General features: G+C 44.2%; 1 protein-coding gene across 1 annotated transcript in view; it reads left to right on the top strand.

The window, feature by feature from the left end:
• The window catches only part of ano7 (anoctamin 7), a 255,141-nt gene that overhangs the window by 32,767 nt on the left and 204,643 nt on the right, over positions 1-17,731 (top strand). Inside the window, exon 3 of the mRNA XM_034168698.1 lies at positions 17,164-17,221. Within this exon, the coding sequence (XP_034024589.1) occupies positions 17,164-17,221 (58 nt within the window). The remainder of the gene's footprint in view (positions 1-17,163; positions 17,222-17,731) is intronic.

Here is a 17,731-nt window from a genome sequence, read left to right on the forward strand (position 1 = left end):
CAGTCACTTCACACTCAGCTGTGAACCAATCCAGTGAGTGTTGGAGGTCACAGGCCAATGAAGACAACAGAACCACATCATCTGCAAAAAGTAGTGATGAGACCCTAAGCCCACCAAACTGAAGACCCTTCTCCCCCAACTATGCATTGATATCCTGTCCATGGATATCACAAACAGGATTGATGACAATGCGCAGCCCTGGTGGAGGCCAACACCTACTGGAAATGAGTCTGACTTACTGCCGAGTACCCCAACAAAGCTTTCACTTTGTGAGTACAGAAATTACATGGGCCTGAGAAGGGACCCCCTCACTCTTGTAGCACCATGGCCTTGATGCGCCTAATTAAATAAAGTAAATTAATGTTTCAACAACAAAAACAACTAGGAGACAGACTGTACTTTCCACTCTCAGTGGAGAAATTCCTAAGTCATCTGGAGATCTTCAGATACATTTTGGAGACTTTCCCCGATGGTCCAACACTGCTTTCCAGAGGAAAACAAAACCGTAATTCAAAGTATTTCAAAGGGGAGCCCTCGGCTTTTATCAGTGAATTTTCGGTCATTATGAATTACATGACATTATAATTGCTTCACATCAGAATCTGAGCTCCTCCAGGCCAGGAAAACCCAAAGTTTATGATCAAACTAAGGCAGGAACCTCTCAAGCCTGCAAACCCCCCCCCCATGATAACATGTGGTCATAAACTTTGTCTTGACAATCAGTGTTTATCTTGAGTTTAAAGCAAAGAAAAGACCTTTGATTTGAAATAAAATTTGAGATCAGTATTTCTTTCATTGATATCTAAAGACTTATAATGTTGGTTGTATTGATTATCCAAACAAAATGCTTTGCATGTAATCATTCCAGTTTATTGACATGTGCTCATTTTAACTGATGTGTGGGTGTGTGGGTGTGTTGACCTTTCTGCAGTATCTAAAATGCTGATGCTGAAGCTGTTTACCCAAAGGATGTGTTTAACTGACGAGTAAGAATGATGTTTTCACTTGAGTGTCTTAGAACAAATAGTATTTCAAATTAATTAATGTGTTTAAATAGTTGAATCATTTGAGTCTGCCCTCTTTCTAAGGACATGAAGTGTCTGTGAGATTACACACACCCGAAATGGGCGAGTTTGATGATGTAAGTCCCCTTTAAAAGTTAGAACAGCCTTCTCCTCACGCTCTTCTCCACCGGCAACTCTTTCTTCTCTCTCTTCCTTAATGCTTAATTTTTTTTTTTTTGGGCCAAGGCCTCATTGCTAAGCTAAGCTAAGCTAAGCTACCACATGACATTCATTCATTCATTAATTCATTCCTTTTGACAAAGTTTTAACCCTCTGGGGCCGACGCCGTCGTATACGACGGCTAAGACCAAACTTTACTAAATTATAAATAACTTTTGAATGATATGAGATAGAAACATGGAGCTGTATATAAGAACTAGACAGCGCAGTAGCGCTGAGCCATGTGCCAACAAGGAGGCATGATCGCCATTTTAATTCCAGGCAAGTTCATGATTTGTGTGCATAGAAGTTCACTTAGTCTCATCAAGAAATAGGTGGAATATTGGGGAAAGCTGCGAATGTTGGCAAAGTCACAAACGGAGGAACAAGGGAGACAATATTTCCTTCCATAAGTAAGTGGTTTTGGTTCTTCTTGTCACTTTGTCTGTGATATTTGGATGATAAACAGCTGTATGTCTCCTGCCGTATCGCCCGATGACACGGACCATTAACTCGTCACTTATGTCTAGTTGATATTTTCCACTGCTAGACCAATGTCTAGTTAAAATACTTGTCGTTAGTGATTAAAATTGTTCGATAAGATGGGATTTTTTTAAAATTTGCACCTTAAAATAATGAGATTATAATGACCCGCGCTGTGCCGCTCACAGTCACACCCACACATAGAAATGTGTACCCACACAACTGACGTCATGAATGAAACTCGGACAATAAAGGATAATTGTGTAAAAATATAACATATATAAATGTATTGTAATGGTTTTAGGAGCTGCGCTGAACACAGCAGCAGCTCAGCTGAGCAGCGTAGCTTAACAGCGCAGATCCGTGTAACTTTCAACACTAATATTTGTAAATGTGTGAGTGTCAGAGTAAGTTTAATACTTTCCTGACATAATTTAATGTAATTTAATTTTACTGGCTCAATATCCAGGTCAAAATGACATTTTAACATGTATTTTGAGAGCATTTTTCTGAGTGTGTTCAGTCGCGAATCTACATTAAAAATGCATTAACATCCATGTACTTCATCAATATTTTGTCCGGTTAGGAGACGTCATGTCGCTGTCCATGAAGGGACGTTTTCGTTTAGTGTGCAGCGTTGGGACTGCGCTCTCTAGTTCTCATATACAGCTCCATGGATAAAAACATACTTTTTTTTTTGCTGAAAGGTTAACTCCGCGGACTTTCGAGCCAGCCATCGGCCATCTTTGTACTCCTCATAGAAGCTGTGTGATGACGTGTGCAATGTGAGTGTCCAATCGGAATTAGTTCACCGTCACATGGTTTTCCAAAATCAAATCGTAGGGCAGATTTACCTCACGTGAAAAGCCAAAGATCATTTTCAGGAGATATCTACCCAGGGGCTATTCAAATGGCCCATTTGAATAGACCCCTGGGTAGAGGTGGGCGATACCGAGAATTTTGGTATTGATTTTGGTATTGATCCAATACCAACTAAATACAGGTCCAGTATCACCGATATCGATACTGATACTTTTTCATATTTAAGCTTCATAGATCCAAAGGATCCAAAAGACCTAGGATAGAATTTTGCCAAACAATGTATGTGACAACAAAATACTTTATTATCACAATCAACATTTTTGTTTAAAAATATATCACTCAACACAACTTAAAACAAAATCTCCTGAGGTAGAGGGCTGACAAACCACAATACAAGGGTGCGCTGCTCCGTGTTGTGTGACACAGTGCAGCACTGCTTTTACAGACAGAGAGTAGACTTTGATGAATCTGCGTGCGCAGCAGTCAGAGTGTGCAGGAGAAAAAAGGTTGAGTATCGATCTTTTTACATGAAGATCATTCAATATCAATACCAGCGCTGGTATCGATATTATTAATATTAGGATCGATCCGCCCACCTCTACCCCTGGGTGCTCCAATGAGTACATCCAGTGCGCCCTGCGCCATTACGCACAGTGATCAGTGAAAGTAGATGGAGAGCCTCTGATGACAATCTTACGTGCTGAAACAAAGAGTGTGTAACTATCAGGATTGCTCCACTAGTTTGCATGTGAATGTTACTGGATAACTCTGTTTCTTTCTCTGCGTAAAGCACTGTTTACCATATCTATGGACAACAAAACGCATAGACCATTTTGTATATATTGCTCAAAATGTGCATTTGTGTTTTTTGTTTGAACATTTTGTTATACAGTCTTTCACACATGACCTCAAATTACCTTTATAAAGTGTCAAAACAGTTGTTTATTATAGTTTGCTGTGTGTTTTGAATAAATGTGTGTGGAAAATAATTTTTCACTTTATTTTTTCCTTGCCTATTTTTGCTTGTAAACCTTTATTACACTTATAAAACACAACAAAAACATATATATTCTGAAAGCACAGGTTGTCCTGAAAATAAAGAGACATAAAACTTGATTGTGGGATGCAGGGAGAGCTGTTAACAGCAATAATAAAACATTTATGCCAGGCGCGTGAACTGTCCAAAAAATGCCCTCAGACCCCAGAGGGTTAAGGTGCATCAACTCTTTCTGAATTTTTAAGGGAACTTCAGAACTGAGCTTTTCAAATTAAGAGTGAATTTACAGAAAAGTGACTTCTCCTTTTCATAATTTTCAATGCTTTTAAAGTTTTAATTTTTTTTAAATTCACAAAGACTTTAATTTGGCTCCAACAATTTTTAAGCTACCAGACACCATTTTCAACAAACAGCTTCTACATCTGGGTTCCTGCAAGCTGACAACGGAGCTGATTTCAAACCAGGAGTGAACTGTCGGCAAAGCCAGCTGACCCAAGCCCTGGGATCACTCGGGGACACCTCTGAGTCAACCCTTCCGACCCAGGTGAGCTCATGCTGCCCAGAGCAGAAATATCGACGACGGACGGACGGAACCAACCCTCCAACAGCTGCTAACTGACCCAGTCCAGGCTCCATGAAGGAGGTTTGTTGTCAATGGATACAGGTGGCTCCTTTTTCTTTAAAAACATTCAGGTAATAGTTTTCTTCATAACTGGCTTCAAAATTCAAAACTAAATTCCAATCAGATTTATTTACTTAAAGTTTTAAGCTTTACCTCTTTCTTCCAACGTCTCATGAGCGAGTAAGAAAATTGTTTCCATGAATGAATGTAATTTTCATCACTGTCTATAAAATGCCAGTCAAATGTTCATTTCTTGTATAAATTGTAAATAAATTGTGAATATTTTCTACTGTGGTTTATTTTGTGTACAGAAGGAAACTCTTGGTCAACTGTATCGTGAGAATTCATGACTTTCAGATCAGATTTTATTAATTCATTTGAGACTGATAAATTAATGTTTAAATTATAGTACCTATGCTATTAAAACTGAACAGGTGGTGCCCCATTACTGATTAAATAATAAGTATTAAACCCTAAATTAATTATTTTGGTGACCCGTTACATTGGACCCAGTCCAATCTGATTCAATTTGGGAGTTTAACTACTTAGTCACTATAAAGTGCAACATGCCTCTGGTTCCCCGCGTGTGAGCCGATTCAGTACTAAACTTATTTTATTAAATAAATGTTACATATTTATGGTGCCCACATGTGGAGGCTTTAATATTAAAACTGTTACACTTAATGGGTCCGGGTTGCGAGGCCTGAATATCTGTAAAGCAAAGTGTCTCAAATGAATAAATAAATTAATTAAAAATGTTACACTCCATACTCCCACAGCACCTCCCACAGTATCTCCTGGGGTACCCGATCATACACCTTCTCCAAGTCCACAAAACACGTAGACTGGATGGGCATGCTCCCAGGCCCCCTGAGAGAGAAGGGCTGGTCCCTTGTTCCATGACCAGGACTGAACTTTATAACTCAACTCGTAAAGTTAAAGTGCCATCTGCACTTCACTGTTGCCTGGAGGAGATAAAGGCATGGATGGCTGACAACTTTCTTCAACTGAACAGTAGCAAAACAGAAGCCATCCTTATTGGTACCCCTCACCAAACCCAGTCCTTGTCAAACCTAAACAGTATCTCCATCTTTGACCATAACATTTCCCTGTCCTCATCCGTTACAAACCTTGGTGTCAGATTTGATTCACATCTCACATTCGACTCTCACATCCGTCACCTCTGCAAGGTCTCTTTCCTCCACCTTAAAAATATCGCAAAACTCCGCCCCTCCCTCTCCCAATCCGACGCAGAGAAGTTGATCCATGCCTTTGTCTCCTCCAGATTGCACTACTGCAACGCCCTCCTCGTTGGGATCCCCGGCAAAAGTCTACAAAAGCTTCAGCACATTCAGAACTGTGCTGCCCGGGTCCTGACGAGGAGGCGCAAATATGACCACATCACTCCAGTCCTCAGATCCCTTCATTGGCTGCCCATTCAACAAAGAATTCAGTAGTCTCCTTACACACCAGTGCATACATGGAACTGCCCCTGCCTACCTTAGTGAACTCCTCACGCCACACACTGCCCCAAGAACCCTCCGCTCCACCATGTCCACCTACCGCTTGCACCAGCCCAGATCCAAGCTCTCCACCATGGGAGACAGGGCCTTCCAGGTAGTCGCCCCACAGCTCTAGAATGCCCTTCCAGAGACCCTGAGGGCCCCACAGAGTGTGGGGGCATTTAAAAAAGCCCTCAAGACATTTTTATTTAAAAGGGCCTTTTAAAAAGTTAAAAATGTTAAAATGTTTAAAATGTTTGATTTTATCTGTCTGGTTATGTTTTATAAATATATTTTATTGTTTTTGACCCTGTACATTGTTTGTTTTTAAGTCTCTGCTCTGTAGCACTTTGAGATTCCATGAATGTAAAGTGCGTTACAAATAAAATGTATTATTATTATTATTATTATTATTAAGTTGAGATCAATATCCAAAACTTTTAAGAGCTCTTTATGGAAAAGAGAAGTCACAAATAGAAATAACTAAACAAGGCTGCACTGTTTTAGATTGTAATTGTCACGCAACATCTGGTTGCCTTTTTAAAATATGGGGACCACCACCCCACTTTGCCACTCCTTAGGCACTGTCCCAGACCTCCACACAATATTGAAGAGACATCTCATTCAAAACAGTCCCTCCACACCAATATACTAGCTTGACTATGTTTGAAGCTTTTGTAAAAAGTAGTTGTGAAGTAATATGATCTTGTTGTGCCTGTGTAGTTTCTACACAGTCTGCACTCACTGAAGTCATGAATGACATTGTCGACTGTGGATGCTGATTTTGCGTCAGTGCTGTTGTTTGCCTTTGAAGATGGTCTTTGTATTTTGTTGGAGAGAACTCCTTTGGTATTTCTAGTCATGTATTTTTTTCCTTGTCAGGCCAATCTCATTGTGTTTCTTATAATTATACTACATCAAGGGATTTCACATTTGAGTATGATGGCGTACCTCAGGGTTCTGTTCCAGGTCCACTCTTAAGGCGTACTCACACTAACTGCACAGTAAAATCACCAGCGTTAATTTAACACTGACAGTGAACATATGGTCCCAGAGTAGGACCATATGTACACTGGCAGTGTTAAATTAACGCTGCCAGTGTTAGTTTTACACTGGTGAATTTACTGTGTGTGGGCCATGGCCAGGCACATTTGACCTGCAAAGATGAGTTTGTTTGACTTGTCTGAGTGCTCTGACTCATGACCCTGCACACTGGCATGTGTCCATCCTAACTTGAAGAGGTGGGCTTGGGTGGGATGTGGCTACATGATTGGAGAGGTGGATTGAAGATGTGGAGAGGTGGGGTGAAGTCATCATTACCAGAGTCTTGTTGTGTCTGAATGAACTGTTTTGATCATTTTTGCGGACTGCCTCCACACTGTCAGTAAAGACTCTTTTATCTTCTGTAAAATGATCAACAGAAATTATCTCAGGTTATATTAATCGTGTATGTGGTTTGAGTTCTAATCTTCAGCCATCACAAAATAAAACTGCCTCAAGAGGGGGAAAGTTGCAGTTCTTTGTGTGGCCACTTGAGGCTGGCTCCAAATGTCTGCTGGTAGAAGCACATGTTAAAATGTCCAAATTTAGAATGAAAATTCAGTGATGTTACAGGCCTGTCACACCATGATGATTTAGCACGCATATGCTGACTGCCCCCTTTCCACCGAGTGGGACGGGTCAGAACAGTTAAGTCTGGCTTGTCTTGTACTTCCACCACCAGCAGAACCATTTTGTTCAGTAGGTGCAGCATGTACTGTAGATGTTGACATCAGGTACATGTTGATCAGGTACACTGTCACGGCCTCTCCCCTCCACACGGAATCTAAACAAAGTAATTTATCATTTTTTAAATGTAACTTTATTTTTGTTTTATTGGATCATAGGATTTATTTTCATCACTTGCAGAATGCTGAAGAGTTGTCTGATATCTGTGATAAATGCTGACATGAATGAATGAGGTGCTGTATCTCTTTCAACTTTTGAAATAAGTTAATTGTCTTGTTGTGGGACAAAGTGCCTCTGGTTCAGGCTGAGGGACACACCCAGAGCAGACAAACACATAGGGACTTCTTTAATAATGTTATGTTTCTTCAGTCATGATAAGTAACTAAAGTATTTTCAGACGTCGTTTTCCAAAATCAGTAGGCTTTATGTGGATGAGTTTTCATCAGGCTGTGATGATGAATCCGACTCAAACCAACAGGTCAGATTAAGACGTTATATGAGCAAAGCACTGTGCAGTGGCACAAAGCTCGCTCGTGGTACAGGGAGTCCCAAACAGGAAGTGCCAAACTTTGAGTCCACAGTGAAACAGGAAATGTGAACCACATTTCTGGATTGACAATAGACAGGATCTCGTGGAGTCTTGTGGGAACTTGGTGGCAAGTTCAGACTGAAACAAGAAGTACCAAATGTTGAGCCCACAGTGAAACAGGAAATGTCAAATGCTGAACACTTCCTGGATTGACAAGACAGGATATCTCATGGGATCTTGTGGGAATTTAGTGACAATTTGAGACTGAAACAGGAAGTGCCAAATTTTGAGTCCACAATGAAACAGGAAATGTCAAATGTTGAACACTTCCTGGCATGGGTGTAGCTCGGTTGGAAAGTATTTTTTTTTAGTAATTCCCCTCTGGTTTTTGATCTGTTTTTTTTTTTTTTTTTTTTAATTAACCTGTTCTTTGTTAGGTTGTTTTTGCTGTTGTATTTAATCCGCTGCAGTGTTTCTGTGTTTCTGTGTAATGTTTTGTTTGTCTCATTAAATGATGTGTGGTGTAGTTATTTATTTATTTTGTGCGTCAAAATAATGAGGTGTCTTGGACTATCGTGTCAAGTTTTTCTCTTCTGTTTTTTGAACTGCATGAAGACGATCAAAGCATAGCGCACATCATCACAGTCTGATGACGAAGTGAACTTTATTGTTTTGGACAAATGAGAGCAGGTCTGTGCACACGTCTGCACAGTGGATCAGATCGTGTGCTTCTCTTTCCAGCTTCTCCAGAACTCAGGTGCTGCAGAGCTCAACCCCAGTGCTGAGACCTGGAGCACAGACCAGGGTAGAGACACACACTGCCCCAGCAGTGGTGGGAGTGACAGTTCCATGATCTTTGTTGAAAACGTCAGCTAGATCATGGTACTCAGATGGAACTAAGGACAAGTCAGGAGGTGCACTGACCCCCTCCCTGATGGAGACACTGGGAGGAAGCAAGGATCAAAGACAACTCTGGTGATATGCTTCGCTCCACTGGGTAACTGTACCGGCCAGTCAATCAATCTGGGGATTGTTCTTAACAATCCAGGGATGACCAAACACCACAGGGGAAGAGGAAGGTAACACAAAAAAAACTGAATAGTCTCCCAGTGATTACCCAACACCACTGAAGTGAGCAGTTCAATCTGATGCATAATGTACGAGGTCTGTTAGAAAACTATCCGACCTTTTTATTTTTTGGAAAAACTATATGGATTTGAATCATGTGCGCTTGCATCAGCCAAGCTTGAACCTTCGTGCGCATGCATGAGTTTTTTCACGCCTGTCGGTTGCGTCATTCGCCTGTGAGCACGCTTTGAGTGAGCAGTGGTCCACCCCCATCGTCAGATTTTTATTGTGAGGAAAATGTCTAAATGATTTGGAGCTTTGCTGCATCAAATTTTTCCAGAAATTGTGAGAGACAGCCGGTGGAAACCATTCGGAAGATTCAGACGGCTTTCAGGGACGATTCTATGGGGATCACACAGATTAAGGAGTGTTACAACCGGTTTAAAGACAGCGCACAATGACGGTGCGCCCTCCGCCAACAGGCTGAAACAACCAACAGGCTGAAACAACCAGATTATTTCCAAATTGAACGCTGTGTAGATCCAGGACGTCGTCTGACTACTACAGAAATGGCAGAAGAGGTGGACATACCACTTTTTCGGCACATTCCACTGTTACAGGAGTTTTTGTCATGGAAAGACGTGCGGAGGAACAGCTTCTCCAGCAGCTTCTCCTCCAGATTGTTTCTCCTGACACATGCTTTGAGTACCTTTCCAGGTACACCATCAGGGCCGGCCGCCTTCCTGGGGTTCACCGCCTTCAGCACACGTCTCACTTCGTGTTCCTGAAGTGTTAGCATGCTAGTGCTGGAGGGTGGTGGGTGTGGAGTTGCTGCTGGTCTGTCTGCTTCAAAGCGGGCAAAGAAGCGGTTCAGTTCTTCTCCCAGCGAGGCGTCAGACCTAGCATTTCCTTGGTTGCTGCTTCTGTAGTTGGTTATATGATTTATTCCCTGCCACATCCTTCTGGGATCATTTACAGCAAAGTGGTCCTCTATCTTTTCCTTGTAGGCAGCCTTAGCCTCTCTGATGCCTCTTCTCAGATCGGACCTGGCTGCGCTGTACAGGGCCCTGTCCCTTGATTTAAAGGTGGTGTTGAGGCTTTTTAGTAGGGACTGGACTGCACTGTTCATCCAGGACTTCTGGTTTGGAAAAACCCTGACTGTTTTGTTGATGGTGACAGTGTCAACACAGTTCTTAATGTTCTTTACACAGGCAAGCAAGAGGCTAAGGGCCGTGCTAACGTTAGCATCGGGTGGGATGTAAACAGCAAACACGACGACTACTGTGAACTCCTTTGGGGGACAAAAAGTTCTGTACGGTGTCGGTGTAATCCTGTAGGTTGTGGCTGAAGAATAAATCCCATACAGTCCGTGAGAAGCAGTCCTGTAGCTGGGAGAGCACTCCCTCAGGCCAGGTTTGGATTGTCTTCTGTTGTGGCTTTGTTCGCCTCAGCAGGGGGGTGTAGGTGGGGGTGAGGAACAGGCAGAGATGGTCTGATCCAGTGAGATGGGGGAGGGGGGTGACTTTGTACGCGTGTTTAATGTTTGGGTAAACATGGTCCAAAGCATTTTCCCCTCTGGTGGCACACTTCACGTACTGGACAAACTTAGGGAGCACAGTCTTTAAACACGCTTGGTTGAAGTCACCAGCAACAATACAAACGCCATCTGGGTGGGCCAGCTGCTGTTTATTTACACAGGCAAGCAAGAGGCTAAGGGCCGTGCTAACGTTAGCATTGGGTGGGATGTAAACAGCAAACACAACTACTGTGAACTCCCTTGGGGGACAAAAAGGTCTGCACAAGACTGCCAGCACCTCAAAATCAGGAGAACAGTGAGAGTCAATGACCCTGCTGCTACAGCACCACTCACGATTCACATAAACACAGAGCCCCCCACCTCTGCACTTACCCAAAGCACTGGTTCTGTCCTGCCAGTGTAGCGTGCGGCCTGCTAGCTTGCAGCATCGGGGATCAGCAGGTGAAGTCACGTCTCCGTGATTAAAATAATGCTGCAGTTCCGCACAAAGCTGTTTGTGGCCATCTGTAGCTCCAATTCATCCGTTTTGTGTTTGATGGATCTAGCGTTGGAGAGGAAGAGGCTCAGTAATGCTAGCCTGTGTGGTTGTTTACATAGCCTAGCATCAGAGCCAGACTGACATCCTCGCTTCTGCTTCCTGTCTGTACACCGGCATCCCCGCCTGCTGGGCAGGCTGGTAATCCATGGAGAGCCCGGTGTTCTTGCTATGTCCTCCGGGATGTTGTGGTACTGGTGGAATTTGCTCGTAACAGACAGTTTGTACCTCAGACCGAGGTTGATAAGGTTCTGGTGGCTGTAGCTGTGGGTCGCTTTACAAAACTCAAAGAATATACATGCAAGAAGTAAGAAACAAGCATCAAATTGGAGAGCTAAAAGCCGCCGCACCCGTGCGCACCGCCATCTTGCTCATACAAGATGGCAAAAAAACTAGGGAGCACTGCATCCAAAAAGGAGCACACGTATCAACACAGCCAGAATATGGTGCAGGGTGCAAATAAACAGTTCTGGAGCAGGAGCTATCAGCATAGAAGTAATGGCTGTTGATATAGGAGGAGGCGGGAAAGGTGAAGGAGTTGCTGCTGACAATACTTGTGAAAGCTGTGCGGCTAAGTGTGTGATGCGGGTGTCGTAGTGTGTGACCTGATAGGAGAGGTTGTCTATACTCTCTGCCAGGGCATCCACGGCTTGCACCAGTTTTCCCAGAAAAATACCTTGGTGGCTGAGGGCGAGGTGGAAAGCGTCTGTTGGCCAGAATCTTCAGTCATAGTTTATTCCAGGTCAGGAATGTAAGACTCAAATGCTGGGAGCAAGGACGAAACAATGATGAACAAACCAAGGATTTACAACCCCAATTCCAATTTTTACATTGTGTAAAATGTAAAAAAAAAAAGAATACAATGATTTTCAAATCCTCTATCAACCTATCAAATCAACCTATATTCAATTGAATACACCACAAAGACAAGATGTTTAATGTTCAAACTGATTGCTCATTTTGAAATGGATGCCTGCAACACGTTTCAAAAAAGCAGGGACAGTGGTATGTTTACCACTGTGTTACATTGCCTTTCCTTCTAACAACACTCAATAAGCATTTGGGAACTGAGGACACTCATGACTGGGTATAAAATGAGCATCCCCAAAAGTCTCAGCCATTCACAAGGAAAGATGTGGCAAGGATCACCACTTTGTGAACAATTGCATGAAAAAATAGTCCAACAGTTTAAGAACAATGTTTCTCAACATCATCTACAGTCCATAATATAATCAGAATGTTCTACACGTAAGCGGCAAGGCCGAAAACCAACACTGAATCACTGGTTCACAACATTGAATCACAATCACAACATTGGTCACTGTGAACCAACAGTGACCTTTGATCCCTCAGGCGGCACTTCATTAAAAACTGACATCATTGTGTAAAGGATCTTACCGCGTGGGCTCAGGAACACTTCAGAAAACCATTGTCAGTTAACACAGTTCGCCGCTGCATCTACAAGTGCAAGTTAAAACTCTACCATGCAAAGTGAAAGCCAAACATCAACAACATCCAGAAACACCGCCGCCTTCTCTGGGCCTGAGCTAATTTGAAATGGACAGAGGCAAAGTGGAAAAGTGTGCTGTGGTCTGATGAGTCCACATTTCAAATTGTTTTTGGAAATCATGGACTTCTGGAGAAAAGAGGAAAAAAACATCCAGGTCAAAGTACAAAAGCCAGCATCTGTGATGGTATGGGGGTGTGTTAGTGCCCATGGCATGGACATCTTACACATCTGTGATGGCACCATCAATGCTGAAAGGTACATCCAGGTTTTGGAGCAACACATGCTGCCATCCAAGCAACGTCTTTTTCAGGGACGTCCCTGCTTATTTCAGCAAGACAATGCCAAGACACATTCTGCACGTGTTACAACAGCGTGACTTCGTAGTAAAAGAGTGCAGGTACTAGACTGGCCTGCCTGCAGTCCAGACCTGTTACCCATTGAAAATAGTGGCGCATTATGAAGCGCAAAATACGACAACAGAGACCCTGGACTGTTGAACAACTGAAGTCATACATCAAGCAAGAATAGGAAAGAATTCCACCTACAAAGCTTCAACAATTAGTGTCCTCAGTTCCCAAACGCTTATTGAGTGTTGTTAGAAGGAGGTGATGTAACACAGTGGTAAACATACCACTGTGTTACATCACCTTGTGTTGTTGTGTTTTTATGTTGTTAGAAGGAAAGGTGATTTAACACACTTTTCCACTTTGCCTCTGTGTGTGTGTGTGTGTGTGTGTGTGTGTGTGTGTGTGTGTGTGTGTGTGTGTGTGTGTGTGTGTGTGTGTGTGTGTGTGTGTGTGTGTGTGTGTGTGTGTGTGTGTAAACATATCACTGTCCCAGCTTTTTTGAAACCTGTTGCAGGCATCCATTTCAAAATGAGCAAATATTTGCACACAAACAATAAAGTTTATCAGTTTGAACATTAAATATCTTGTCTTTGTGGTGTATTCAATTGAATATAGGTTGAAGAGGATTTGAAAATCATTGTATTCTGTTTTAATTTACATTTTACACAACGTCCCAACTTCATTGGAACTGGGGTTGTACAAGACAAACAGACAAATTTACAGTTACAGTAATTAGAGTAGGAAGGCCCTGGTGGAAGGAGACACAGTCCATCCAGTGGTAGAAAAGGGAACTGCAGCCTGATGGAAACCAAGCGTGTCTTGCCTACCTGCAGTCACTCAGTTGCTGCCATCATTTGTGGTGCTGCTTCCTGATTCAGTTCTGGAGGGCGGTCTTTTGCACAGCAGTTGATACCCCTACAATGGACTCTGGACCCATAAATTTAATTTAGTTCCCCGACTTTGTGAGACAGTCCACTCTCTCATTACCTGGAATACCTGTATGACAGGTACCCTGGTCATGCACGAATGCAACTACAGCAACTTCAACAAACTGTGAGAGACAAGGTAGCACGTCAAAGAATGCAACAGCAACTTCAACAAACTGTGTGAAAGACAATGCAACACATCAAAGAATGCAACTACAACAACTTCAGCAAACTGTGTGAGAGACAATGCAACACATCAAAGAATGCAACTCCAGCAAGTTCAACAACTGTGTGAAAGACAATGTAACGCATCAAAGAATGCAACTACAACAACTTCAGCAAACTGTGTGAGAGACAATGCAACACATCAAAGAATGCAACTCCAGCAACTTCAACAACTGTGTGAAAGACAATGCAACGCATCAAAGAATGCAACTACAACAACTTCAGCAAACTGTGTGAGAGACAATGCAACACATCAAGGAATGCAACTACAGCAACTTCAACAATGTCAATGTGAGACCCAATGAAACACATCAAAGAATGCAACTACAGCAACTTCAACAAACTGTGAGAGACAAGGTAGCACGTCAAAGAATGCAACAGCAACTTCAACAAACTGTGTGAAAGACAATGCAACGCATCAAAGAATGCAACTACAACAACTTCAGCAAACTGTGTGAGAGACAATGCAACACATCAAAGAATGCAACTCCAGCAACTTCAACAACTGTGTGAAAGACAATGCAACACATCAAAGAATGCAACTCCAGCAACTTCAACAACTGTGTGAAAGACAATGCAACACATCAAGGAATGCAACTACAGCAACTTCAACAATGTCAATGTGAGACCCAATGAAACACATCAAAGAATGCAACTACAGGAACTTCAGCAACTTCAGCAAAACTCAGTGTGACAGCCATCACAACAGATTGACTTCAGGTGTTTGATATGAAATATTTGTGGAAACTGATAATTTGCAATTTTTTGGTGTTTTGTCATCAGGCTGCAGAGCCAGAAAAATGCAACCCTGTTGCTGTTCCACAAATTGCAGCAGTTGTTGGATGTCACCGTGTTTCCTCTAACGATGAGATGTCTTCCTTTAATGTAGCTTTCAGTAACTATGTGAAGCTGGAGTATACAGCAACAAGCCAACAGTGCTATTTGAGTTTGGAAAAGGAAAAAGACACACACATAAAAACATGGTGTTGTGTGTGCCTCTTTGTGTGTGTGTATGTGTGTGTGTGCACCTCTGTGTGTGCACCTCTGTGTGTGTGTGTGTGTGCACCTTTGTGTGTGTGTATGTGTGTGTGTGTGCCTGTGAGTGTGCCTCTGTCTGTGCACCTCTGTGTGTGTGTCTGTGCCTGTGTGCCCCTGTGTGTGTGTGTGCCTGTGAGTGTGCCTCTGTGTGTGTGTGTGCCTGTGAGTGTGCCTCTGTGTGTGTGTGCGCCTGTGAGTGTGCCTCTGTCTGTGCACCTCTGTGTGTGTGGCTGTGCCTGTGAGTGTGTGCCCCTGTGTGTGTGTGTGTGCCTGTGAGTGTGCCTCTGTCTGTACACCTCTGTGTGTGTGTGTGTGTGTGCCTGTGAGTGTGCCTCTGTCTGTGCACCTCTGTGTGTGTGTGTGCCTGTGAGTGTGCCTCTGTGTGTGTGTGCGCCTGTGAGTGTGCCTCTGTCTGTGCACCTCTGTGTGTGTGTCTGTGCCTGTGAGTGTGTGCCCCTGTGTGTGTGTGTGTGCCTGTGAGTGTGCCTCTGTCTGTGCACCTCTGTGTGTGTGTGTCTGTGCCTGTGAGTGTGTGCCTCTGTCTGTGCACCTCTGTGTGTGTGCCTGGGTGTGTGTGCTCCTGTGTGTGTCTGTGAGTGTGCTTCTGTCTTTGCACCTCTGTGTGTGTGTGTGTGTCCGTGCCTGTGAGTGTGTGCCTCTGTCTGTGCGTGTGCGCCTGTGTGTGTGCTGTTGTGTGTGTGTCTGTGAGTGTGCCTCTGTGTCTGTGCCTGTGAGTGTGTGCCTCTGTCTGTGCGCCTCTGTGTCTGTGCCTGTGAGTGTGTGCCTCTGTCTGTGCACCTCTGTGTGTGTGCCTGTGCCTGTCAGTGTGTGCCCCTGTGTGTGTGTGCCTGTGAGTGTGCCTCTGTCTGTGCACCTCTGTGTGTGTGCCTGTGAGTGTGCCTCTGTGTGTGCGCCTGTGTGTGTGTGCCCCTGTGTGTGTGTCTGTGAGTGTGCCTCTGTGTGTGCGCCTGTGTGTGTGTGCCCCTGTGTGTGTGTCTGTGAGTGTGCCTCTGTCTGTGCACCTCTGTCTGTGCACCTCTGTGTGTGTGTGTCTGTGTGTGTGCCTGTAAGTGTACCTCTGTCTGTGCACCTCTGTGTGTGTGTCTGTGCCTGTGAGTATGTGCCTCTGTCTGTGCACCTCTGTGTGTGTGCTCCTGTGTGTGTCTGTGAGTGTGATTCTGTCTGTGCACCTCTATGTGTGTGTGTGTGTCTGTGCCTGTGAGTGTGTGCCTCTGTCTGTGCGTGTGCGCCTGTGTGTGTGCTCCTGTGTGTGTGTCTGTGAGTGTGCCTCTGTCTGTGCACCTCTGTGTCTGTGCCTGTGAGTGTGTGCCTCTGTCTGTGCACCTCTGTGTGTGTGCCTGTCAGTGTGTGCCCCTGTGTGTGTGCCTGTGAGTGTGCCTCTGTGTGTGCGCCTGTGTGTGTGTGTCCCTGTGTGTGTGTCTGTGAGTGTGCCTCTGTCTGTGCACCTCTGTCTGTGTGCCTGTGAGTGTGCCTCTGTGTGTGTGCGCCTGTGTGTGTGTGTGCCCCTGTGTGTGTGTCTGTGAGTGTGCCTCTGTGTGTGCGCGCCTGTGTGTGTGTGCCCCTGTGTGTGTGTCTGTGAGTGTGCCTCTGTCTGTGCACCTCTGTCTGTGTGCCTGTGTGTGTGTGCCCCTGTGTGTGTGTCTGTGAGTGTGCCTCTGTGTGTGCGCCTGTGTGTGTGTGCCCCTGTGTGTGTGTCTGTGAGTGTGCCTCTGTGTGTGCCCCTGTGAGTGTGCCTCTGTGTGTGCGCCTGTGTGTGTGTGCCCCTGTGTGTGTGTCTGTGAGTGTGCCTCTGTGTGTGCCCCTGTGAGTGTGCCTCTGTGTGTGCGCCTGTGTGTGTGTGCCCCTGTGTGTGTGTCTGTGAGTGTGCCTCTGTGTGTGCCCCTGTGAGTGTGCCTCTGTGTGTGCGCCTGTGTGTGTGTGCCCCTGTGTGTGTGTCTGTGAGTGTGCCTCTGTGTGTGCCCCTGTGAGTGTGCCTCTGTCTGTGTGCCTGTGTGTGTGTGGTTACTAGTTAATGTGATCTCTTCAATGTTAATGTGTCTGTGTTTCTCAGAATGCTCTGGCTCAGCTTCAGGGGACAAACGTCTTCAGTGATGGACTCACTCGTGTTGGTAAGTCAATATTAGCTCAGCAGGTGGCACACAGACAGTTTACTGAGCAAACACCACAGCTGACCTTTGACCTCTGCACCATCTTGAGCTGCAGGAAACATGCAGCACAAAAAAACATGACTCAGAGCACCAGAGTATATTTCTTTGTCTCACTGTCTCCAGATAGTGAAGTAATGTCTCACTGTTCAGTAATGAAGACAGGACATTGTTCAGTTACTGTCCCCCGGCTCTCACTGTAACACTGCCCCTCACAAAGTACAAACTCAAACTATTCCGCACTTTCAAATTTATTCAAAGTGACAGTGACAACCAGGCCTGGATTCTGAAGAATGTCTGTCACGCATGAGATCCGCCCGTTCAGGACAAAGAACAATGGACACAAACAGTTTTATAAAACACATGGGCATAACAAAGGCGGACCTTATTTAGCAAAATCCTTCCCTTATTGGTCGCTGTGAGCATTCGAGGGAGGTCCCACCCGCTGCCACTGACCCACGTGATAACAGGACA

This window comes from Thalassophryne amazonica, chromosome 4 (assembly GCF_902500255.1).
Source record: "Thalassophryne amazonica chromosome 4, fThaAma1.1, whole genome shotgun sequence".
Taxonomy (NCBI): domain Eukaryota; kingdom Metazoa; phylum Chordata; class Actinopteri; order Batrachoidiformes; family Batrachoididae; genus Thalassophryne; species Thalassophryne amazonica.